At 41.1% G+C, this 26,502-nt stretch overlaps 1 protein-coding gene across 3 annotated transcripts in view; it reads left to right on the top strand.

The window, feature by feature from the left end:
- man1a2 (mannosidase, alpha, class 1A, member 2) overlaps positions 1 to 26,285 on the top strand; it is a 141,108-nt gene extending 114,823 nt beyond the window's left edge. For 2 of the 3 annotated variants that reach the window (XM_084361748.1, XM_084361749.1), the window contains exons 10-14: positions 7,492 to 7,607; positions 9,436 to 9,655; positions 10,971 to 11,143; positions 18,038 to 18,153; positions 26,003 to 26,285. In XM_084361748.1, the coding sequence (XP_084217874.1) occupies positions 7,492 to 7,607; positions 9,436 to 9,655; positions 10,971 to 11,143; positions 18,038 to 18,153; positions 26,003 to 26,162 (785 nt within the window). In that variant the 3' untranslated portion in view covers positions 26,163 to 26,285. Of the gene's footprint in view, positions 1 to 7,491; positions 7,608 to 9,435; positions 9,656 to 10,970; positions 11,144 to 18,037; positions 18,154 to 20,917 lie in introns of all 3 variants that reach the window. The other variant, XM_084361750.1, reaches the window with a different exon arrangement.
- The last annotated feature ends 217 nt before the right edge of the window (positions 26,286 to 26,502 follow it).

Below are 26,502 nucleotides of genomic sequence, written 5' to 3'. Positions count from 1 at the left end.
TCCCATTTTCCAAAAGAGGAGAAAAACATTTTTGGACATATTTGTGCAGACGCTGAAAGCTTTCAAGCCACTGGGTGGGCATTTCCCATGGCAGGAGCTGCCTAGCATCTGATAGCTGGCGTTCCTGCGAGACACGCTGTCAACTTTTGTGATGTGCTTCTGACTGGAGCAAGTCATAGCCCTGTATAGCTGACAAGACACAACACTGACAAGACACAACTATTTAAATCCGTGTAGCGCTGGTTAAGTACCAAATAGGGAGTTAAGACATCTGCTCTGTCAAGTTTGTTGTCTACTCAGAAAGTTGAAGCTTGTTAAAATAGCTTGATATCTTTACTGTAGCACTCATTAAAAATCATCATTTGTTTTTCATTTTATTTCAACACCAGCTAGTTATCTGCCGGTGTTTATATTTTATTGTTTCCCTACTCATACAGATTATGCAACTATCAAAATCCCTCTGGACAATACTAAGATAGGGGATGGTATCATGGCAGAAAAATAAATCAAATTTAAATTTCGTCTTTTTGGTCATGACTAACCTTTAAGAACTCAAGTTGAATCCAACACCAAGGATATAATATGTGCTGATGTCTTGTGGAAAGATTTTTTATTTGAGATTGATTTGGAATCAGTGTAAGTTTACATGTTCAACGTTAGAATTAGAAATAAGAGGAGAGGTTTCAAACATATAAAGACAAACATCTCTGTATCAGTTGTCTTGTTGAACATGTTTTTAATCAACAGTGCACACATCAATAAACCAGCACCAACGATCCTCTACAGTCACTGCTCACGGTGCTGTCACCATACCATGATTATCTTTCAGTTAGGAAGGCATAAAATGGAAGAACATTAAAAGTGTCTCTTCAGATAAACACACAGCGTGTGAAACATGTTGTTTTCGAACTATGATTGTTATTGACATATTTTTGAACACCTGTAACTACTGCTGAGTCAAACAGGGACACCGCTTCATTTAAATTCATTACAGGAGCATTTAGACTGAGTTGTCAGGACTGAACAGAGGCGGCACGGCTACAAAGATTTATGTGCGCTGATATTGGGCACTAAATGAACACAAACCACGAGCCACAATCTGCCCACGGCTGGAACGTTTTTTTTTGTGTCCCAGCCGCTGTGGCACATAAACAGCCACCAGTTGGAGCTTTTGTTATCTTCTTAAACAGTCTAATTGCTTTTTAAAATTGAGACTGCATTTTTTCACCCTGCCTGTCACATTGTCTGTCACCTTGGCTATGGTGTGTGTGGGTGTGTGTGTGTGTGTGTGTGTGTGTGTGTGTGTGTGTGTGTGTGTGTGTGTGTTGAATTTTTAATATTTGGGTGAGAAGTAAATGTGAATGTGTGCCTGTGTTTGAGACAAAGTGTCAAGTGTTTGAAGGGTGGAAGCATGTGTCGGGAGTGTGTGCAAATGTTACCACTGTCTATAAATTTTGGTGTGTGTGTCTTCTATTGTGGAGTGTAGGTGTGTAGACAGTAGTTAAGCCAGACTAATGAGAACGAGGCTGAGCTCCTGTCTTAATGAGATCCTGCTGTGAGTGACAGCCTTATTACCACACACTCCTCTGTCTTACTATAACACCGCGCTGCCTACACACACACACACACACACACACACACACACACACACACACACACACACACACACACACACACACACACCACCCACTCCCTCTTTTTAACCTACTCACCGACACTCTTCTTTGCTCTCTGTCAAATACACACACACATACACACACACACAACAGTCTGTCAAACGCTCCTTTCTTCATTACTGGGTTATTATATAGTAAAATTAATTAGTACTGAAACAGGTTTCAATCTTAATTGTAACGCTGTGTTTTACAGAGGTTCAACTTGATAAAGCTAAAATTGGTTCAATTTAATTCCTTCCTCCTCTCTCCCAGCAGCGGGCACCTGTGCAGGAACATTCAGTACAATAGAAACTGCCTTTTTGTAGCCTGATGATCAGAATTTCTATTTGGTTTCTCTTGATTAGTCTGACACTGTGTCGGACTAATCAAGAGAAAAGAGAGAAACTGGAAGGGGTTATTTGTCAATTTTCAAGAGTAATTGGTTTTGTCAGTTGACCTGATACAACTTGTATATGAAACAGTAGTAGTGTTAAACTCAACCACACTTGTCGCCATCTTTGTGGGACCTTCTCTGTTTTCTGGCTCTGTCAAAGTAAAATGATGTCTACTTGACAAACATAACTCCTGTCCACAAAGCTTTTTACGTCCCAGTTGTTTCCAAATGGGAAAACGGTGGTCAGTGCGCAAAACACCAGACATCTGAACCGTCACTTTTTTTTCCTGTCGATGCCTTTTTTCAGTTGATATAAATCTTTTTCTGTACTCTTCAACAAGTTTGAATCGATCGTTAATTTTAGTTGAAATTAAACAATTCAAGAGAAATATAGGTGATTGTTGAGTCTCAGCCTGGTTGCCAGGATGACATGTTAGCAGTTAAGGCATAGGCTACGGTTCATACCGACATTTGTAAAAGAGTAGGTGCTATATCACATTCACATAACATGTTTATCAAATGACTTTTACATCAGGAGGTGAAGGAGATGTTGATGAGGTTACAAACGCAAGGCTGCCAAACGGGTGACTGCAGTTTGAGCTTCAGGTGCTGGACCAAAGAAGATTGAAATATAGTCAACTTGAAAAAAGTCTGCACACTGTAGCTCCCATTTACCTGCAATTTATTGTCACATCCACAAGTTCACAAGTGACGTTTTCAGCTACTGCTCTTCAACTTCAGCATTGGTAAAAGTGACACCACTGGATATTTTGAAATAGAGCTGGGGACCTTTCCAGCCATGTCTGTGGTGACCAAAAGAGGACTTTTTAAGCCAAACCATGCTTTTTCCTAACTCTATCCAAGCCGAGCAGAAGTACAGCATTGTGATGAAAGAATCAGAAAATTAAACCTAACCAAAGCAAAGTTGTAACTTAAAAAGAAGTGCAGTTTGAGGTCTCATGCCCAGGGCGTCTAATACCAATGCTTTGGGTTGGTATTTAAGGCGAGCCATGGGGATGGTGGCCAACCCATAACATCAGTATTTGACAACCTTGAACTCAACAATCAACTTTCTTCAGAAATATCTGCTTCACCAGATTTGACAGCTGTTCAGGATTTGTAAAAAATGACTTTGTCAGTCAGAATTAGTAGTGTGGTGCATAACTTGATCTAGAAAGTTGAAACTAAAACTTGGCTGACCTTTGCTATTGTGCTCCTCATTGGGATGGATACTGCATAGAAACGAACTGTACTGCTGCACTTGATAACATAGACAAAAGTTATTAGTATTAGCTCAGCAGCCCGTGCCTGTGACCTGTGTTTGAATCAGAGTGTGTTTGAAGCTTTGTGAAGGCGTCTCCCTGTGTACATGCATCTCTCTGTCTGTGGTTTGGTGTGCATTTGAAGCCTCTTCAGCAGACCTTGCCTTTGATTGACAGGCGCTCCCTGCATGACCCTGATCCTTTGATTGGCAGAAAAATAATGGAGAGGAGAGGAGTTGAGGGGAGTGTGTGTGGGTGGATGCTAAATTGAAAGAGTATGGAAGTGATTGTGTAACAGGGAAAGGTAGAAGGTTGAGGGAAAAATACAAAAAAAGATCAGACAGAACTTGAACAAGCACTTCCTGTTCCAGTTTGTGTTTTAATCTGTGTTGCCTTGTTATTTTCCTCTTTACATTCAACAACTGTCTTGTGTAAAAGGGCAGCTGGTGCTGTAGGTGGTGTATTATCTTTATCCTGGTCTGATGCTGTGTTTTCCAATTTCTGTGATTTCACTCTACTTGTTATTTGTGCTTTGCTCCGTGTGATACATCAGGGTCCATGTTTGGAACAAGTGTTTTTTTTCTTTCATGTGCCATTGCTTCAGATGTGTTTTCACATATTTATTGTAAAAATCAAACAATGGCTCAGTCGTTCAGGAGACTGGCAAACAGTGATAGTGAGACAGTGCACTATGAGCACGGCATGAGATTATTCAGAGCCTCTAAACTAGATGAAGGTCTGTTAGAAGCTTAGATATAAAATTACCCTGTCCAATCGTGGACAATGTGACAGTGAGTGGAGGAAAGTGTACATTGTGTGCACACACGGTGCTTGTATTGACAAAAACAATGAGTGTTTGTCAAGATGATATTATCATAGTAATAACAACATAATAATTCAAACAAAGTCAACCACTGATATTTTATCACACTGGTTCAAATATTCACACAACAAAAAATAAGGAAAAACAAAACCGAAGACACAAATTAAACTTTTAAGACGTGCCTCGAAAAGAGCCTTCAGTCGTCTATGACTGTCTGGTAAAATAGTGAAAGCAGCTGGTGATGAATTTTTACTCCATCTGACCTTTTTATTTGTTTACTAAATGTGTGCCCTAATCCAATAACCAGGCTGTCCTTAATCCCCCCTTTTCAAGGTCTTTGTGATGAAAAATCTGTTAAATTGTGCTGTATGATGGTGAAATAATTCCTGCTGTAATGTAGGGGATTTACAGTCGATCTACTACTAATGAATTATTCTGTGCATGAACAGAAGGCTATTGACTTCCAATTGAAATCCAAAGAGACAGGACCTCTGTCCTCTCCAACACTTTCGTTGAGTACAAGAGCTTCATTACTGCAAAATAAGTAAACTTTTGAAACTTTTGTACATCTATCATCTACACTACACATGGCTCCATCCATTTATTTTCTGCTGCTTATCAGTACTTGTACACAGTGGCCGCAGGCTAAATAAGGTAGATTATATGTCTTTCTCCCAGCCCACATACTCGAGCTTTATCCTGGATTCACGTGTTAGGATGGAATATGAAAACAATCCAGTGTTTTCTGACTTATCCCTTGGATGTATTCCCAGTTGGACATGCCCAGAAAACCTCCACATGGAAGGGTCAGAGAGGCAGCCTGTTCAGATATCCAAACCACCTCAAATGGCTCATTTCTAAGCAAAGTAGCAGTGGTTCTACACTGATGTCTTTGGGCTTTCTGAGCTCTTCACTACTAACCCCAGACACTTTGTGAGGTAAAATCATTCCAGCCACTTGCCTCAGCTTATAAGATTAAAGAGTTGGTCCACTGTTTGGCTACCAGGACTGAATCATAATCGCTCCTCCTGAATGTGAGGCTCAGAATCTCTTTTCCATCGTCCTGATAGACAGTTTCCCCTCTGTGTGTTAACCCTAACGGAAACGAAGGTAGACAAATAAATTGTGTACTTGACCATGAATATTTCTGTACTGTGAATAGACTGACTTTAGAAGCTGATTAGACACGTATATGACCTCTACAAACACGTCTTTTGTCAGCTAAGGTGACCAAGGTGCACTGCTGGGTTTGAAAGTAGTTTTCTTTCAGCTACCAGATTCAAAAATACCCACATGCCACTTTCAGTACCTCTCCAACCAAGTATGATAATTTGACATGGAACAGAGCCTCCAGAAGAGGGTTGGTGACCTGCCAGAGGCTGGCAGAGCAGAAATACTCTAGATGAATACAAAACATAACAGCATTCATCTAGGTCTGGTGGTTTTTTCCACCCAGGATAGAACAGTGTGAATGTGGTATTTGGAGCAGGGGAATTATTGAAATAACATTCATTTTGAACACATGCGTCATTAACTGCCAAATACAAGCCATAACACCCCAGAGAAAGTCTGCGTCATTGGAAGTGCTTTAGTGCTGTTGATGCTGCAGGAGCACCTGCTAATGTTGTTATGGATATCATAAAACATGTGGAAAGTACAGCGTTATTGCAGCAAAATGCCAGCACACACAGACTTGTTATTACCTTCATAATTATGCAATGGTGTCTATGGTTGGCTCACCAGCAGCAAACGTTTTATTCCACCAAATGGAATCGTTTACATAACATTAAGTGGATTTCAAGTCGTTTATTAATTCATTTTATTCCCAATTGTGAGTAAATCTGAACCAATCAGTGACAGACTGTCTCTAAATGTGTTTCATCCATACTAGTGCTCAGTCACTAGTCATACCATCTCAGCCACTCACATGTATATTCACAGATGTGAACACACACCCCAGCACACTCTGCCTTCACGGCTCCTGTTTGTGAGGTTTCACTCTCTCTGTAACAAAAGATGAATAATTCATTGCTCTCATTGCTTCTTCATCTTTCTCGTTCCCCGTCTTTGCGTATCTCTCCATTTACCTACGGGCATGTTAATCACGTACAGAAAAGAATCTCTTTAGATGAGACACAAAGCAATCTGCTCAGATATCCCATATGATTACACAGAGCCGATGTGATAGTTATACGCCGCGGATGAGGAATATTTCAGTCTCACCCAGCGAAATCAGAGCTGAATATACCTATTCTCATCTGAAATTGCTTCCCATACTAGACTTTTGAGATCATAATGTGCTAGAGGAAAAGGAAAGACTCAAAATTTCCTCCCTGATATTGGTGAATTTTACCACCAATCTGTTTAAATAATTCAGTCCATAGTAACCCTATATACCTGCAAAACCAACAAAATGTGTACTATTGCAAATGATTTAGTTGTCATACACAAAACCAAACCAGAATGACACTCTGTACCTCCAGTGCATACCTCCACCAAGGCCAAACAGTTACTGAGACACCAGACGCCTGAATATGCCAGATTGTTTTCATCAATATTCCGGCATTATTGCCAGAGAGATCAACAAAAACGTTGAAAAACGTCCTAATTCTATGCTAAAAACCCAACCTCCATCAAAGTCTCCTGGAAATCCATTCGGTATTTTTTTGACAAACCAACCAACCAAGAAACACGGGTTAAAACTCATCCTCTTCTGTGGAGTTTAACTAAAGAATTATAAAGTAATCTCATTATTTCAATCATTTTCAGAAAAGTTCCATTGAGCGTAGTGTCTTGGATTTGTACTGTCATATTAGTATACTAATCATGGATGCACAAATGTTTTCTTATTCTTATATTTTATAGGTCAGTGAATTTCCCCTGAAATAGACCAAAGTGCGATTAAAAATGAGATTGAGTAGGCTCCAAACATCCTCTGGAGAAAACAAGTTATGTTCTTAGTCTGATCAGAATCAGTGCTGGCTCCGTCCACTCCTCTCTCTGTGGTGTCCTACAAATTAGGACAGGATGAAAGCTGTGTAAACTTTCATGAGAGCGACTGGGGACACTGAAATGTGAGCACATCAGGGAATGGGTAAACAAAACGGGAAATGAGAGGGAATGTGCTGCCAGTATATTGTGGTTGAAGAGTAGTAAAACCACCTAGAGCATCGATGGATACCTTTGAAGCCATATGTTGCGCTCTGCCTGGGAGTCAGTGGCAAAGTCACAAAATGAATAATTCCTTTTGACCTCCTCATTTGTGTGTGTGTCACTGTTTTTTCTCTTTATCTTGGTCAGTCACACTCTATGTTCCTCCACTCCTCTGTTTTGAACTCTTCTTTTCTTCCTCTCCAGATCACACCTCAGTTGGTGGACTTGGGGACAGTTTTTACGAGTACCTGCTGAAGGCATGGCTCATGTCAGACAAGACGGATACAGAAGCCCGCAAGACCTATGACGACGCCATCGAGGTATGCTGACATCATGAGTTTATGTTGCAGTTACAACCCCAATTCCCCAAAAATTGTTGTTTTACCTCCTCAACTTCGTTAATTTTTGTAAGTATCTGCTTATTGGGAATTTGATGGCAGCAACATGTTTCAAACAAGTTAGGACAGGAGCAACAAAAGACTGTTGAAGTTGTGTAAGGCTCCTGTTTGGAACGTTCCACATGTAAACAGGATCATTGGTAACAGATGGTAGTGTTGTGACCAGGTATGAGAGGGGCATCCAACTTTTTTGGAATCAGGGTTGTATATCCACGGATGCCAGTTGCTGACCAGTTATCAAAGAGAAATACAGTTTTAACACTGTGTGAATATTCTGGAGAACAAACAAACATCTGTTTATATATTACATAAAACAAAAAAACTTTGGTCCCACAGTCAGTAAACTGTTCCCCCCATTAGAAGACAGCATTTGCAGCTTTTACAGTATTCTTGCGAGGGGTGCAAGATACAGATTTTTTTCAGCCTAGTCAATAACCAATTATTACCTGATTCTCATGACCGATACCGATAAGATAACCAATAATTTCCCATTTTTGTATTTTAAAATAAGTTCCTAACCTGTGGTTTATGCACACCTGATGGTAAGAAAGGCTACGATTTAGCGAGCCGTTCTTAAACTGTTCATAATGAGTCAGTGTTACAGGAGTGCAATGCTAGACCAGTGGACTGCTTTTCAATACCTGGTGCCTACATTACCCATAATGCAACCTAGCCACTGAGTAACATCACTGGAGGCGATTTATCAGATGACATGCAGCTTCCTCTGGAGCCACAAAAAGCTTTATACTACTTTTTTTTTCATTGAAAGCAATTTGACATATTGGGTTCCTTTACCAGATAAATCTAATATACATTTCCCAATATCAATTTATCATGCATCACTAATGCTTGCGCTGTATCAAAAGACTGCTGCAGAGAGAAATAAACCATCACCAGCCTTTTTATTAACAGCTTGTTACTCAGGTTGGTCAAGGCTGAATTTCACTTTTTTTTAAACTTTTTTTGTTTTTTTTGCAAATTTATTTTAAAATCAAATTAGATAAAGAAATATTACCAGGCCCAGCTACTATGTTTGAACTGCATAGTCACACATCTGCAGTCCCAGTCCAGCATGCACCACTTATCCACAAGAAGACTAACAGCTCTCATTGTAATTGTTACCAGTTTTTTCCTTTTCTAGTTCCCAAACATTAACCGCGCTCTCAGTTTTCCGCACCCATCTTTACAAAAGACAGATTCGTTTTTGTTTAGTTTTTTCAAGTTGGATTTAGCAGGAAGCAGATGTCAGTGCTGTACAGCTGATGAAGATGTCATTAAAGTGTCAGAGAGGGAGCAGAACAGATGCTACAGTGCGAAGGCTGAGGGATGTGGCTGGATTTTAAATTCTGCTCTCACCACTTTGGTCTGTTTTCTTCTGTTCGACCCTGCTCACCCTCATACACATGCACTCAATGTCACACAACTTAACCCCATTAATATATGCACGCACACACACACACACACACACACACACACTTAATATTGCATTCATAACCTCCATCATCATTCCTGCTGTAATAAATTCTGTTGGTCGCCCTTTTTTGACCCTATATCTTAAAACGTTCACATTCTCACCCAAACACACCCAGTTCACACATCCTCATGTACCGTTTCAATCACTACCTGCATACAAATACACTCACACATTCATATGTGCACTTTACATTCCATGTGCAACCTCAATACACATTCTCACTTAAAACAAACTGCTTTTTTCCCACTTCTTCCCACACACACTCCCTTTCTCCAGGCCATCGAACGCCACCTGATACGCAAATCCAACGGCGGTCTGACATTCATTGGTGAATGGAAGAATGGCCACCTGGAGAGGAAGATGGGCCACCTGGCCTGCTTCGCCGGCGGCATGTTCGCGTTGGGTGCTGACGGCTCGCCCGACGACAAGGCAGGACACTACCTGCAGCTGGGAGCCGAGATCGCACACACCTGCCACGAGTCCTACGACAGAACGGGTGAGGAGGGCGAGAGGGGCTTTGTGTGACACACACACACACACACACACACACACACACACACACACACACACACACTTACAGTGTGATTAAAGCTGGTATGATATCAGAGTACAGGAGTAATATGTTTGAAATAACTATTAATAGTTATTTGACTACAGTGGTGTTTCTTATGTTTAAGCCATGAAAGCTACTCATTGCTATCATGCTCAGTAATTGCACTCCTATGACCTCAGAATTAACTAGTGCTTCAATGTCAAACCAGACTTTCATTTTAATTTGATTTATTTTGTACCCTGAACACGATCTGTGAAGCAGCACAGTGATTTGAGGGATCACAAGCTATAAAACACTGTTAATAACCTAAAGGACAATAAATTCACTGAAGCTCACTTGGGAACGGTGGTATTTTTTAGAGGCTGGTAGATCGATTGGTCACATTTTCTTTGCAGGTATTACACTTTCAGTTGATGGAAGCTTAAATGCATCACTGGTATTCGAAGGAGACCTTTCAAAATACCTGCTCTGGATGTTTTCAGAGGAGAATCGATATTTGGCAGCAAAGAAACAGCATTGTGTGATCCCGCATTATGATTGCATGTGCATGTGTGTGTGAGGTTGCTCTGAGAAAGACGAGAGGTTGCTGTGGCAACAAATGAAGAGAGAGAGAGAGAGAGAGAGAGAGAACTTTCTGGTTAGTTGGCCGAGAGTTTGATAGCAACGGTCAGACTGTCTGAAGTTGTCTGAAGACTGTCTCTTAGTTCTTAATGAGCACTCATTCACAGCAACCGAAGAGAGTGGGTGTGTGTGTGAGAGAGTGTGAGTGTGTGTAAATCCCTCAGACAGTCACGTCACTGCTTCTTCAGATTCTCAGTAATCTCCGACAGTAAGACTCTTAATGCTTATCACATTTAATTGGCAAAAAACACGCTTTTTGTAAGAACATGAACACTCAGTAAACTTAGTGCTGTAGGAGGCTTTTTATTGCTTTGTCAAACACGCACACACACAAACTCATACAGGCACTAATTCTTATCAGCTCTGACCTGTAATCAGTATTAACTGAACCATAAAGACAAACAAAGAGCAAAAGATAATGTTTATCTCGTCTCTCCTGTTTTCTTCTCTTAATCATTTCCTGCCTTTTTACCTTCCTTACTTTCTTTTTTTATCTCTTCTAATCACATTCTTTTTTTCTTTTCTGTTCTCCCCCCTCTCTCTATCCCTCTTGTTTTTCTTGTTGCCTCTTCTCCTCTCCATCTTTATTTTTCTTCCTCTACCATTCTCCACCTCCACCTTTCTCTTCTCCCTAAAGTGTTGAAGCTCGGCCCGGAGGCCTTTAAGTTCGACAGCGGCCTGGAGGCAGTGGCTGTACGTCAGAATGAGAAGTACTACATACTGCGGCCTGAGGTGATCGAGACATACTGGTACATGTGGAGGTTCACCCACGATCCCAAATATCGGCAGTGGGGCTGGGAGGCAGCACAGGTAAATAACGTGCATAAACTACTACATCGTGGTTTTTTGAATCCCATGATCATTTTGATTTGAATGACTGTAAGCAGTTTGTACAGACGTCTGCATTGTATAATGTGAACCACCAGGGACGATGTGATAAAGACATCTGTTGGATTTGCTTTGCAGCACTGAGCAAGTACAGTGTGAGAGCCTGTTCTCCCAAACAGAAAGAAGCTCAAGCTTTCCTTGCATATGTTTACATGCACAAAATATTTAGTTTCCTGCCTTTTACTCTGAAAAAAACAGTATTCCTACACAGCAGTTCAAATGAAACCAATGAAAATGATACTTCATTAAAAGTTCTGTTTTCATTTAGCCATGCATGCTCCGATTAACGTGCATTAGCATGTTGTCTATCAGGTAAGAATATACTGTAATTGGAATGGCTGGAGCCACTTGTGCCATTTTTCTTATTTTTTCACTCAGTTTTACTTGTTCAACCGTGTTAATGCACTCTTTCAACTACTGTAGCTTCTTGAGAAGGTCAGCACTGCAATATTTTCACATATCCAAAATCTAGGTGATATTCAAGTCGTTCATAATGTATAAAAGTAGTCATGTTCCTCCTTCTCACCAGAAATCTGGGCTTTTCTTTTGGGCATCCATCTCTACCCCAGTCTTACAAACTGTTGGCTAATTTGTATGTACTGTATACAGTGCCTCCATGTATCACACAGAGCTGACCATAAGTTGACAAGAGGCTGTGTGTCACAAACTGCCGTAAATTTCCTAATTGACATGTATATTCTGAATGTGCTGTGTACATGACCAAAGAATACTCCTCAAACCCAAATAATATAGGCATGTCCCTCATATCTTAAATGGAAAATACTAAACTCGGAATAAAGCCTTACTGAGAATGTCCAAACTGAATATGCTGTTGACGTGACCCATATAAAATTCAGAATATTACCAAATTGGGAAAAAATAGTTGAATATTAGTGTGCATGTAAATTAATTCATTGTTACATGGAGGGCAGTCATGCGGCAGCGAAAGGTTGATGGAAAACTTTACTCCATGAATCATCAACTCTTACTCAAAAGTTGCATACAGGTCATCACAGAAGAGGGACTTGGGTTACAAATCTAATAATGAGTCTAATAATGATAAGAAATCAACCTGAAAATGTAGTGAGTCCCAGTTATAAGTCTGGAGGTATGATGCTGAGCAGTTTTAAAAAAGTTTGAGAAACATTTGGTCAAAGAAACATTTGAAGATCACTAAGCCCAGACTTTCTTCAGATCTATTCCACCTATCCAAAGTACATTTTCCAAAGTGGGAAGATACAGTATTGGTCTAGTTTTTGGAGGTCCACAGCAGAGAATACATTAGCGGTGACTACCTTGATGAATGGGATAGGAAAGTACAGGCAGCCAAGTAGAGCTGTGGGTGAATTTGGCACTGATCTCGGAGGCACTTAGATATATGAGAACATTCAGCTTCCCTTGTGGCCTGAGCTGATGCATCACAAGCACAGTCATGTGTCCATAGATGAATGGCAGGTTCATATTCCTGCAGACCTTCCCTTTAGCACTAACGACGATTGAATATTAAACAAGCTCTCCTTTATTTGGTTTGGGTGTTGATCAGTTTATGTCAAAACTCCTCAATATACTGTATATTATATTAACTGCTTTGTGTCAGATTCAGAGTATTTAAACATTGTGCTGTATGTATCTCCCAGTTTCTTCTTCAGGTTTTGATCTTACAGTACAAACAGCACATATGGATTCCTTCTGTAATAATCTTAGTTATGTAGAGAATGACTCTACATCTGCGTGTCTGCGTGTTTCCCTGTGTTAGAAACCTGTGCCTGTAGGTGGATGTGAGAACTCCAGCGAGCCTTTCAGGTGTTATTAGTTATTTATTCCTCCTTTTGTGTTTGGATATGAAAAGCTTTATGAAAGTAGAACAGAAATGAAAGCCCTCTCTATCCTTTTCTCTCCCCTGCTCCACTCCTTCTGACAGAGGATTAAAGAGCTTGTCTTCTATGCAGCCGTTGATGTGTTTTCTCTGTCTAAATCTCAGCCGGCCTGCTCGTCATCCTTTTTTTTTTTTTTTTCCCTTCTCCGACTCTTTTCACACTTCTTTTTCTCTTTCTCCTGCCAATCTTCTTGTCACCTTTTTTCCTCCATTTTTAAGCAGTGAAACTACTTGTCTTTGTTTTTCAGAGTGGGAGTAAGTGCATACCCGCTAATATGCCAAACAAATACTTGGCAAGTGTGTTTATGATGTGTGATTGTACCGAGTTTGAGTGACACTAAAGAGAGCTGTTGCTGAAGGGCTCATCTTTGCCTTTCTTGCATTATTCAGTACGGCATATGCAGTATACATACATACTAAAGCAGCTGACGGGTCCTATATGATGAACTGAGCTTATTTGATTTAGCTGCTTAGTTTTATTTCTGTTTGGCACATTGATATTCAGAAGTCACAAAGTCAGAGTTTTAAAGACAGCATTTGAATTGAAAGAAAAAGAAGAAGTCTAACTTGCTGTCTGACTGAGAATTGTTTCCATTTAATGCTGTTTTTATTTGATTTTATTCTATTAAGAGAAACCAAAAATACAGTCGAGCAGTAAATCTACCTTTAATTTCTGAAGATTTGGGATTTTCTCTTTCTTTTTCTTTTTTTGAGTACAAATACAATTAAAAAGATAGATATCTGATATTTTTTGTTTTCTGGAGCTTCTCACCACCATTTCTCATTTTCCAGCTGTAAGTAGCTTCTCCATTTCCATTTCCGATCATGAGAGGACAGTGTACATCAGCACTCGAAAGCAAAGTGTTTAGAGTAAACATACCGACCTTATGGTAATGTACTTTTATTTTGTTAGTGAGAACCTTCTCAAAACCTGCCGAGAATCAGTCTTTATTATAGATTTGGGCCATCTCGGATGCCTCACTCACTTTAACCTTCCTGCCTTTTCTCTTCTCTCTATTTTAATTTTTTTTCTTTGTCCTTTCTGTATCATTTTATTTCCTGTCATTTGTGTTCCTAGTTTCTTTTACAAACGTGCACAATAACTTTCTCATGCACCACCTGAGGCTCTGTCCATGTTCACACAAAGCTCAACGTCCTTCTCTCACCTCTGTTGGGCGCACATATACACATCCACACAATACTCAAACATCTGTGATCTTCTCTGGATAGCCGCATTTCCATCACAGGAACTTTCCCCAGGGACTAGGAGCCTTTCAAGAAGGTGTGTTTCCACCCCAGGGGCCAGGAACAGAAACTTTGGGTGTGGGGCTTACAGCCACGTACTCGCATTTTGTTTCAGCCACGTTTATTTGAAAAGGTGCTGCTGCAAACCAGTTTGCCTGAGGTTCACTGTGCTTCTACTTACAGAATAGAATAGAAAAGTTACAGAATTGTTTTTGTATTAGGGTTAGTGCAAAAATGTGTGAAAATAGCCATCACTTTTTGATATGCCACGGGACTAATCTCCCTAATCTGAGAGGGTCTTTAGACCACAGTGAAAGCACAGACAACAGCTGAAGGAACCTTTTAGTTCAGGTACTCTGGGTGGAGACATTGTTTTGCCTCAAACCTCAGCTCCTCTCTCTCGCACGCACACACACACACACACACACACACACACACACACACACACTCCCCCCTGTACCACAGCTTCATCCATCTGTTTGTCACGCTTCCTCTTTCACAGCAGCCCTTAAAACTGCCTGCCTATTAGCTGTGTATGTCTGCGTGTACGTTTGCGTGCGTGTGTTTGTGCGGGTGTGTGTGTGTGTGTCACGTGTGTTTTTGTGTATGCAGAATTACTCACGTGTGTCAGAATGTGTGAAGGTGAAGCCAGCTCCTGTAATGTGAAATGTGTCCTCAGTTAGTAGCTGCAGACACACTGCTCCTCCTCCTCCTCCTACAGGTAGACTTTATATCAGACCACAGATGGTCGGCTAGTGTGTGAGTGTGTCTATGTGCGTTAGCTCTGCATTTATGGGACAGTTACAGATATACTGGGTATTTTGTAACCAAGTAAGAAGATCCCAGACTGTTGAGCGTTTGGTTGAGTGAGAAGAGGCTAGTGTCCTTTGAGCATCCACACAAAATGACCAATATGCTACTAGATATAGGTGTGTGAGTGTGTGTGATGTTTGTGTGTGTCGCACAGGCTGTTGTGGGATACTGCAGAGCAGATCCAGAAGGGCAAACACGTGTTGGGTGCAGCAGCCCATTAATAACAGAAATTACGGCCCGAACTCTTCAAGACTGAAATGTGCTGACAGCAAAATGGTCACTCGAGGACAGGATGGATGGAGAAGACGTGTGTGTGTGTGTGTGTGTGTGTGTGTGTGTGTGTGTGTGTGTGTGTGTGTGTGTGTGTGTGTGTGTGTGTGTGTGTGTGTGTGTGTGTGTGTGTGTGTGTGTGTGTGTGTGTGTGTGTGTGTGTGTGTGTGTGTGTGTGTGTGAGAGAGAGACTGAAAGACAAGGACAGAGATAATGCTTTCAATTACATGCGTTAATAGTGAAAGCCGATAAGGTATGAGCAGGAGTGTTATGCAGCCAGAATTTTTATGGAGCCACCAATTTCACTGTGGCAAGTCGTCATTGTAAATCAATAGCGCAAACAGGTAATAGCACACTGTCAGTATCAACAGCTGGACCATTGCTGCATTTTTGATGAGCCATTGCTTACTGTGTGTGTGTGTGTGTGTGTGTGTGTGTGTGTGTGTGTGTAGATGAGGAAAGTACCTGCTCAAAAATGTTTTGTTTGTTGCACCTGATTTGCAGCAGGGCCTCGTTGAGATGTGCTCTGTGGGGGAGAATAGCCATAACTCTAAATCTAAAAATAAGACCTTTTCTGGGTTTCTTGAGAGCATGATTACTAGTCAGATGCCACTCGGCAGTCATCTTGGCAGCACTCCTGTGCAGATATTTCAGACTAACAAGACCAGACCACATTTAAATGAATGGGGAGAGAGCCACAACTTCACCTTCAATGATCACTGGGATTAAAACACATACAGAATCAGCAGTCAACTCTGATAAAACTGCTTAAAAGGTTGTTGACTTTGCCCCAAAATAAGGTTTAAAACATTTTTCCCACAGGTCATACTTCCATTAAACGTTCTATTCAAAAGGTCTGAAGTAGTTTGTCTCCCCTCTTTATAACGTCTGTAGCACAGTGTGATGTGCTTATTAGAAAAGATAGAGAATCAGCACCCTCAGCTTCACTGTGAAGCTGAGTGCCAAATCCTCAGAAATCCTCAGCAGGTGAGCACCCCTGTTAAATGATTTGTCAAAGTTACTTGGGTCTTGGCATTCATGTGGAACATGCACCACCCACCCAAACACAGTTGCAGATCATGGTCTCTGGATCCATGATGAGGCCTCCACAGTTTCACAGATGCTTGATCAGATTTGGATCTGGTGATTTCGGGTGACAGGTTGATGACTAAAGCTCTTTGTCACGTTCTTCGAGCCGGTCCTGAACAGTTTTTGTGCTGTGTCAGGGCACGTTGTCCTGCTAGGTGCATGAGGGGGTGTACTTGCACACCTGCAACAGTGTTTGTGTTGGTGGTGTTTGTCAAGTGGCATCCACATGAAATCATTTGACTGTAACGAGATGATCAGTGTTATCCACTTCACCTGTCAGTGGTTTTAATGTTGGGCTGTTGGGTGTTTACACATACTCTATACACTATCTGTATTTTTGCTCACATTTAACAGAGATTTTGCAGTTGATGTTAAACTCAGTTTTCAACAAAATCATCATTTGCTGTCTCTGCAGTATTTGTTGTCATAGTAACACAGAGGAGAGTGTTTTTTTTCTGACTAACAGCACTTGATTTGTGTTTGTTTAAGCAGACATAGTCATATAAGTGGTCCCGGGCTCTGCTGTTATCTATCTGGCTGTTTGTTGGTTTTGTTGTCGTTGACATTACATTTGTTGTGTTTAGAGGATGGGAGATAAAACCCCAGAAATCCATAGAGGGGATTTACATCACAATTCAAATCACCTTCAAAAGTTGCTTAAATTTGTGGTAAAAAGACTGGACGTCATGTGTCTTTTTGTGTGACTTGAAAAAAAGAATCCAAACCATATCCAACAAAATCACACAGCCGCTAGTAAATGTAAAAAAGGAAGGAGAACAGCCTAAACACAGAGGACAAAAGGCATTTTTAGAAAGAAACATCTAACAATCTCCAATCAGCTCTCATTTTGCCAGTCATTGTGAATCTGCAGACGATGGTTGAAAGGCAGCCTGATGAGATTGTAAAAATGACCCCTGAGAGAGCGCCACGGACTCTGCCTCGCTTAAATAAAAACTTTAACTTGACCATTACTCAGCAGCTCCCTCATATGCATCGTGAAGCTGCTTCTGGTTGATGAGGGACAAAGAGGAAATGTTGTAGAATAAAATGTAAATGCAGGGGAGGCAGGGCGAGGCATTTGTGGTAATCTTCTTTTCCTCCCATTCTCTACAGCTGCTGTTTCCTGTATGTGTCTCCCCAGGACTCGCACTAATCTGTCACTAGCAAAGAAATTAATTAGAGCATGCTTTTGAAAGCTTATTAAAATTGTGCTCTCCATCCCCCCACCTTTTCTCTTTGCCCTTTTCTTTGGCTTCTCCTTGTCTTTGTCTTTCTCTGTGTGATCACTTTATCGTTCTTTTACCTTTTTTCCCATCCTTCCTTTTCTTTCTGCCCGTTTCTACCCCACCACTTCCACGTTTCCTCTTTCTTTTCCTTTCTTTCCTCCTTAACTTCCTTCCTCCTTCCCTTTTCCTTTCACCCCTTTCCCATTTTCTTAAATCGTCTTCTGTTCTCCCTCCCTTTCTTCTTCTCCTATTCATTCCACTCCCTCCTCTGTTCCTTCCCTCCCTCCTCTCCTCCAGGCCATTGATAAGTACTGCAGGGTGAGTGGAGGTTTCTCCGGGGTGAAGGACGTCTACTCCTCCAACCCGACCTACGACGACGTGCAACAGAGCTTCTTCCTGGCCGAGACGCTCAAGTAAGTCGTTAATACGTTAATCATGTGCCTTGATTTATCAATCATCTGTATCTTTGTTAATGAATTAATCACTTTTGTGATTACTATAATGATTTGGTGGGCGGGTGGTGGAGTGGCTGATTGAAGGACTTGTCAGTGAAAAGTGATTGCAACAATTACTTGCTCATATGTTGTAGAATTATTTTTTAGAATAAAGGAGCAAAAAAATCTCTTTCTCAAATGTAAAAGCAGCATTATGTCAGTCAGCGACCTTCAACAGGGTTCAGTTTATTTAAACAAAAAACTAAAAGGCAAATTAAAGTTAGAATGTAGTTAGATTACTGTGAGGCTTCATACCACACCAAACCCTGTTTGAGCAGCTACTTTGTAAGATAAACATTTGGTGTGTGATGTGTTTTAACAGAGAAGTCAGTCAATAGTTTGTCTTTTTCCATCATGACATGATCAGCTGTGATCTGATTTGAGTTTTCCAGCCGTGTGCGGTGAGAGGAGCTGGTTATGTTGCCGAGGAGCTGAAGGTGTGCAGCCTCTCACCTGCAGCTCTTCATCTAACCGCTCACTGGTTGCTCCTGACTCCTCCATTCTCCCTTTAATTTTACTGTAGCAGAACTACTTAGTGACATAATGAAGCCTTTGTATCGGGACAAAAGGTCCAACACAGACTGACGACGTTTTAAATTATTGAGATCTAGGGCCTTTGAAAAGAAGCTTTATGATTCACATTACTGGCTAATTAATCTTCATCTTTTGTTCATTTTTTACATTTTCATGTGGTTGTTATAGAGCCAGTCACATGAACACAGAAACCTTATTTGTTGTACAAGATAATGTAAAGGGCGGCTCTGATGTCATCATCATCATCACTGATTGATGAAGAGAGGAGGCTCTGTATGCACACGTTGACCCAGACGGCTAAATGAAGCCTAATGTGGCTCTCTGATTCCCCCTACTGGCAGCTCTTTGAGTTATCCTGTCCTGGCACTACTGCACATGTGAACTGAGCCAATATGATTCAGTGTACACAGCTGCTACTGTCAGTCAAACTGTGTGAGAGATGCAGACCATAAAGACCATAAACCAGAGAAAACTGCGCTTTATTAGCTGCTCTGTGTGAGCAGGAGGCCTCCATCTTTAACTTCACTGCGTTTCAAATTAACACTCACAAAGCATCAACCAGCAGTAAAATGAGTCTTTGCTGTAAAAGTCGTTAAAGGTCAGCCGCCACACTGGCTGCTAACTTGTGAGACGATGACATTTGAAAGCCTCAGTGTTATGCAGCCTTTGGTGTGTATCTGTTGTCAGTCTTTATCCCTGCTGGCTGCCAGCCAGTCACATCAAAGCAATGCAGCAACTCTGTGCAAAACAGGCTGCTGATTGGCTGCCGGTCACACTGACCAGCAGGAAGATGTAGTGTCCAAACTTCTGTTGATTAACTCAACTCTGTGAATCATGAGTTCGACTTTATCATTTAATGATAATTGTTGAAATGTGAAACTTAATTACAGCTGTGTGTGGTTGTCACATTTATTTTAATGTTAATGACATTTTATAAAGAATTACAGAGCCAGTGAGCAGGTTGTAATCAAAGCTCTGAATCCTTAATTAACCCTTCCATTAGCTGCAGTCTGCACACAATGATGCATCACACAGGCAGATTTTTGTTTGTAGTTGTAGCCAGTAAAGATTAAAGGTTTATAAACTTGATTTAGACTTCCCTTTATTCCATATTTACAGTTCCTGTGAAGATACGTGTGTTATTTCTGTTTATATCTGGTGTGAAAAGCATTTAATTTACAGAAAATTAAATGAAGATGAAAATGACTGCAAAAAAGACAATTGTAGTGTAGGTTGTTATGGCAACACAGGAACGTAGCAACCAGTGCAAAGATAATAGGACTCCCACAGTCAGAAACTGCATATATGACCGTGATGAACCCTCAGTGAGCAGAAGACTGAGCCGCCCTTCACTCCAAAGTGTTCACAACACCACACTCTTTTATTTACAGTTGTGTCATGCTGCACACACATCTCCTTTTTCTCCTTTTTTTGGATCCAAACTGGTTTCAAATCCAGAATGTCAACCAGGAAATAAAGACTTGAATGTTTAGTTAAACAAATGACATCGAAGCAGCGTAATAACATTCCTAGAAGATGATGGCATTCATTGTTAATGCTATTCAGCCACAAATTCAGAACTCTGAGATTCCCGTACCTTTAAAAGATATAATATGTAACATCTTTGTTTTATATTTTGTTGACTTTTGTACTTGCAATCTCATAAATGTTTCCAACAATGTTCAACTAATTTATTCAAGGTAACGGTGCATTTCATTTGGTCGCCTGACGTTATAACTTCAGGAGAAACATCAGATGATCTGTCAGAGAGCGAGGAAGGAAGCCGACAAATGAGACTAAACATAACGTGATTTAAAACGTTCAAACATTTCCTCGTCCGTGAACATTTCTGCCATTTTCAGCAGCAATGGTGGTTGTTTAACAATGAAGACAACAACTCCCATGATCCCACGCTACTTCATGATGTCATCAAACTGCATCTTTTGTTTTCATTGTTTTAAATGAGAGACCTTTTAAGCTGACATTCTGTTCTTTGACAAATCTGCAGAAATGATTTGAGTTTTTGCTGGCAGTGATGTCATTCACTTATTTCTTCTTCTTCACCTTTCTTACCCAATCCCTCTCATCCTCCCTCCGTGAACCCCCCTGTTCCCCACACACATCCCTCCCACCACCCGCCCCCCCTCAGGTATCTGTACCTGTTGTTCTCCAGCGACGACCTGATGCCGTTGGAGAGTTGGGTCTTCAACACGGAGGCTCACCCGCTTCCTGTCCTCCACCTGGGCAACATCACCCTGCCTGGCAGCGAGCCGGCTCAGCGGTAGACAGACAGGTCCTCCTCCTCCTCCTCCTCCACAGCACCAGGGGGCTCCACCCAAAAACCCACCCACCTGAACACTGGACAAACTTATATTCAGCTCTACAAACTCAACTGCTTTTGGACTGCAGACGTCAACCAGAGGAGACGGAGAGAGAGCCTCGGGCACAGACCACTGCAGCTGGAGAGGTCGCTGAGTCTCCCTCTCTTCTCCTGCGTTTTACTCTACGACTCTCTGTGGATCTCTCTGTCTTCTCTGCTTATATCAGACAGACGGTGGGTTTGCTGCTCAGCCTCACGATTGGCTTGAATCAACTCTTTTCTCTGAAGGACCGAGCTCCAAAACCGGAAGCTTAACTTAGTTTTTTGTTATTATTTTTAGTGTTTATTTGAGATTTGACCAAACTTTGCTCCCATACAGACTCGAGCTGAGGCACTGAGAGTGCGTATGGGCTTCTGTGAAGGATCAGTCAGTTTGACACTGCACTGATGGAAGTGTCTTTTTTCCAGGCAGACAGACTTGAGGACTCTACAGGGTCTGTTGATGAGGTGTTTTTTTTTTTTTTATTTTGTTTGGACAAATCGTTAATGGGGACACAGGGTTGAATCAGAGCCCTCCGCTTCTCCCTGATCCAACCCCTCCCCAATCCACTTCCTGTTTAATCTTCATCAGATGAACTTTGCCCTGGAACTGTTAGCGGCTCGTCACATCATCAGTGCGAGGGCGGGTTGTGTCAGCAGTCTCCACCTCCTCCTCTAATCCTCCTCTTTCAGAAAAGTGGACCATTGTAAGTGGAACAGTAATGACACAGGGACAGCAGCAGGCCTCCCCATCTCCACTTCTCCCCTCATCCACATCTTTCCAGTTTGTCCTCCAGTTAGTCGTCAGGTCACAAAACTTTCCCTAAACGTTCTGCTGCTACTAGTAAGGACGCTGATTTTTGTTTTTTTCTCTCTCCTCCACCTTTTCTCTGATCACACCATCGCAGAGCTTCTCCACCCTCCTCTCATCGCCTCTGTTCTCTCATTTGACACCTTTCATAAATCACTCCAAATCATTTCAGTTCGTACAATCTGATATGAGGCCAGAACCCAATTGCGCTAATGTATGTGTGCATGTGTGCGTGTTGTTAAAATAACCTCTGCTGTAAATCATTCATTTGTGCACTTTGTATGGAAAGACTGAAGAAGAAGATGACAGTGGAGGTGTAGCACTGAGAGAGCTGAGTAAATGAAGAGTCTGCTGTGTGTCCCTGCTGAGCTCCAATGCCACATTTTCTCTGTTTAACTCCACATCACCAGAACTCTTCCTGGTGTTAAAATTCACTTTCGTTTTCCGCAATTACTCTTATTTCTTGCTTTTATCTTTAATTATTTAACCGTCTCCTCTCTCTCCTCCATTCTTACCTCTACCTCTCCTGTCCACAGTGAAATGTCAGTGTTCCCACATGACTCTTGACGCATCTGGTCATTTATGAAACCTTAATTTAATGTCCACCTGTTGAATAGTCTCATAAAGGTTTTGCTTGGAAATCACTAAACTATTTCGGATAGAAATGTAGTTTTCAATTTCAGATTCAGAAAGCTGCAACTGGTTCCCTTGGTGTTGTGTTGTTTAGTGAACAATCATAACCAGCTACTGTACATTGATTTGACCCTGTTCATCGTTTTACCCAACTGCTTAAAGTCCTCATCATATCATATCATCAGTCAATCATCAAAATCTTATTATCTGATGAAATTGGGGTCTGGGAAAAGTTCAGAAGTCAGAAACGGCACAAATCAAGAACATTTTTTCGCTGGTTTATAAAGTTTGAATAACCTTTATTCAAAATGTTATTTTTCATAACCTTTGCTGAGTCGTTATCTTTCCTCCTCTCTGTAAGAGTTTGACAGTCAGAATATTTTACTCACTGCGTGCGGTTGCAGTTTATCAAGAGCTTGGCCTCGCTGAGAGAAGTCAGAGCCGCCACAACGAGCTGTCTGCTCACTCGCCAGCATGTTTCTGCCTCCACTTATCGCTCCTGACACAACGCTCTCTGTTACATCCAAAGCAGTGTGAGAGGTTACTGCTCACATTATATATATATAGCAGTCTGTTAAAAAACATTATGTTAGCAAACAACCAAAACAGCTCAATTCTGAAACTATCCTCCCTGGTGACAGACAGGATTTACACACCTCAGTTCATTGTGCCCGACCTTCCCGATCGAGACTTTTATTCTAAAATCCAAACTGACTCACAGCCAACAAAAGAGCAGCTGCTCATTCCTTTTGAATTAGATGCTGCAGGTTCAGTCCAACTCTAACACAAACCTCAACACATTCATTAAATATCATTTTACTGCAAGAAGAAGTAAATTCATCTGTCTTTTTTAATTATAGATCATTACAAGTAGCAAGTAGTCACACAGGGAGAAAAGATAAATCTTGAATAGAAATCAAACATTTTGAGCCGTCGCTAATCGCTTTATAATCACATCACAGCCCTCTGAATCAAAGCATGAGGTGCCCAAAGATTTGTGACGTTTGTAGCTTAACCGCAAGAAATGTTCACCAGCAGGGAAACAGAATGGCAGCCGAGAGGCATCGGGATGTTAAGTGAAGGCAAAACTATTAATGAAACTAATCGCCGTACTTTCCTGTTGTAATGACTGAGACCTGCTGGTTTGATAATCCAACACTACAACGAAGAATAACTCACCAATGTCAAACACTCCATCCTCCACCTGTCTGATTCACCATCCGTGTTTGTAGGGATTCAACCGTGATAATTTGTTCTGAAGAAAAAAGTTTATGAAAATGCAGAAAATAGGATGTATGATGGGCTCGTTAAACCTGTATTGTGTGTGTGTGTGTGTGTGTGTGTGTGTGTGTGTGTGTGTGTGTGTGTGTGTGTGTGTGTGTGTGTGTGTGTGTGTGTGTGTGTGTGTGTGTGTGTGTGTGTGTGTGTGAGAAAGAGAGAAAGAGAGAGTTTCAAAATGTCCCAACGTTTTCTGTGAGCTCATGTTTAAGTCTGTTGGTTACCAGTTTGTGCAACATGAACCTCCCAGTATGACCAACTCTGCATATCACCTGACTGAAGAGCAGGAGTTGCACCAAGAAGTGTGTGCGTGCTTGCGTGTGCGTGCGTGCGTGCGTGCGTGCATGATTCTTTTCAAGCCTTATTGTTGGATGTGACGCCTTGGCCATGACTGTGCTTTTTCACACTCGTTGCTTTGTGTTTTGTATTACATCATTATGAGGTGAATCCCTTCTGATTGTTTTTGTTTGCACAAACGTTGTCTGTCCTCTGACGTGCAGATAGATTGAAACTGTGATGGAAAGTTGACAGCGGACTTGTAACCAGGACACAATGGTAAAAGTGAACTGCTCAGATCATCAGATGACTGACTGTTTTGTTCGCTGCTACATGACTAAAAGTTGTTGAAACGTATCAATACGCTGACTTACTAACAGCTTCCTATATCGCCACATGTCCTGGAAAAAATTGTCCCCGCCTGGCAATAGGTCATATTTTCATCTGCAGGTGATTATTAACATGACTGACTGTAGAAGTGGAAAAAGACAACAAGGATCAAATGATTGACAGGTTTGAAGCTGCAGCCGTTGGCCGTGTGGCTGTTTACTGTTGCCTCCACACGCTGTTCATCTCAAGTGAGAATTAAAAGAAAGATCTCGTAAAAGTTCAGATTTCAAGAGCGAGGCTGAAGAAATGATTTTCCTATTGTCACATATTTCATTAAAAGACCAAACAATGAATCGATCCTACTGGAAAGCTGAGCCTGATATATCTCCTCTTCCTCTGGGCCTCAGAGCTCCTGTTCAAAACACATCGATGAACCACGAGAATAAATATTGGCAGTGTACATTTCAGCAAACCACAGATATCTTAAACCGTAACTTTTTTCACGTTGCAACTTTATGTATCTTCAGCTCAGTTTCCAGTTGACAACGTTATACATATGCTCCGGTTAAGTTTAGGCACAAAAACACTTTTGGATCACGTTTTGGATTAAAATACCTGTTTTGGTCTCTGTAAACACAGTTGAAGATTTACTGAAGTCTCGATGAAAACGCCACAAACAGCAGGAAATGATCCCGGTGCTCCTTGAAAACATGCAGTAGTTTGACGCTTACAAATATTGAAATGGCAGCCTTCTTGTAGCTCCACCACCATCCCCTCTACCTCCTGATATGACAGTCGTCACATGTACATGTGTGTAATGTGAACGTGATCTGACATCTATTATATAAAAGTCAATTTTGTTGTATGACACGAACAAATTTGAACGTACATTAACTGCCAACTATTTATTCTGGTGCCTCCATTTTCAGGAGCACAGACATTGTAGTTTATTTTTAGTAGGTCCACACACTGTGTTGCTTCCAGAGATACTCGAATACCAACTAAATTAGTTACTTTAAAAAAGTAACTATATATTTGAGAGCTGTATTAAATGTTTTCATCTTCAGTGAATGAGCTTGGAGCTGAGAGCCACAGACGGGAGGGAAGTCAGAAGTTGGTTTTGGTCTTTTGATGGAATTGGACGACAATAATATAGAATAACATTAATTAAAAAGCTAAACATATTTAATAATATCTGCCTTCTACATTTAGAATATGTTGTCTGCTGATTTCAGAAAAATAATGATATAATTTCACAAACCAGCGTAGGAACATTTCAGAAAGATGTCTTAATATCAAAGTGTTAATTGGATTGAAGGAGGTGAAATTGTTTTAATGTTTCAATATTTAGTTCATATTAAATCTTTTCACCAACAACACTTGTCCTCAGTTTTTGGTTTAAGCTTTGAGGAACGTCCCACAACAATCCTCCTCAGCACCGATCAGATCAGTGTACGTACAGGAGATGTTTCTGCCCAGTCAGCACTTTTTAATCCCTGCGTCATTAATCCACTTCATCTCCACCTCTGTCTTTCATCTGGTGGCAGTCAGCCTACAGACCATTCATGCAGTAGAGTCTTGGCTGTCGCCCACCCACCACCCCCCAGCCCTTCTGACTTCACACTGACATCATCGCCACCTATTTCTGATAGGGAGGAAGCCCAGGCGAAACCTGGGCGGCCATCGAGTCGCTGGGAGCAACGCTGATTTTGAAAATTGAGTGTTCTGTATTTGTATTTTTACTGAACTAAAAAATACAATTAAAGTATCTGTAAATATGTTTAAAACTGAGACACAAATTCAATAAAGATGTTATGAAAAGTGATCAGATATGAAGAGAGTGTTCAGTGTTTTGTTGGTTGTTAACGTCATCATGTAATGCTTTGTGTCGTGACTGCTTTGACAGTGGACAGTGTAAAGTTTTGTTGCTGTGTCAAAACTCAAAATGTTGAGCATAAATCTGTGTTATAAAAAAAGTGAGGTTTGCTTTAAGGTCTCATATTGTAGAAGGTGATATTTCCTGTCTTTCGATAATGAAGCAGGTTTA

Source organism: Pagrus pagrus (assembly GCF_965226575.1).
Source record: "Pagrus pagrus genome assembly, chromosome: 9".
In the NCBI taxonomy this organism is placed as follows: domain Eukaryota; kingdom Metazoa; phylum Chordata; class Actinopteri; order Spariformes; family Sparidae; genus Pagrus; species Pagrus pagrus.
This window is presented reverse-complemented; position numbering and strand designations above follow the sequence as displayed.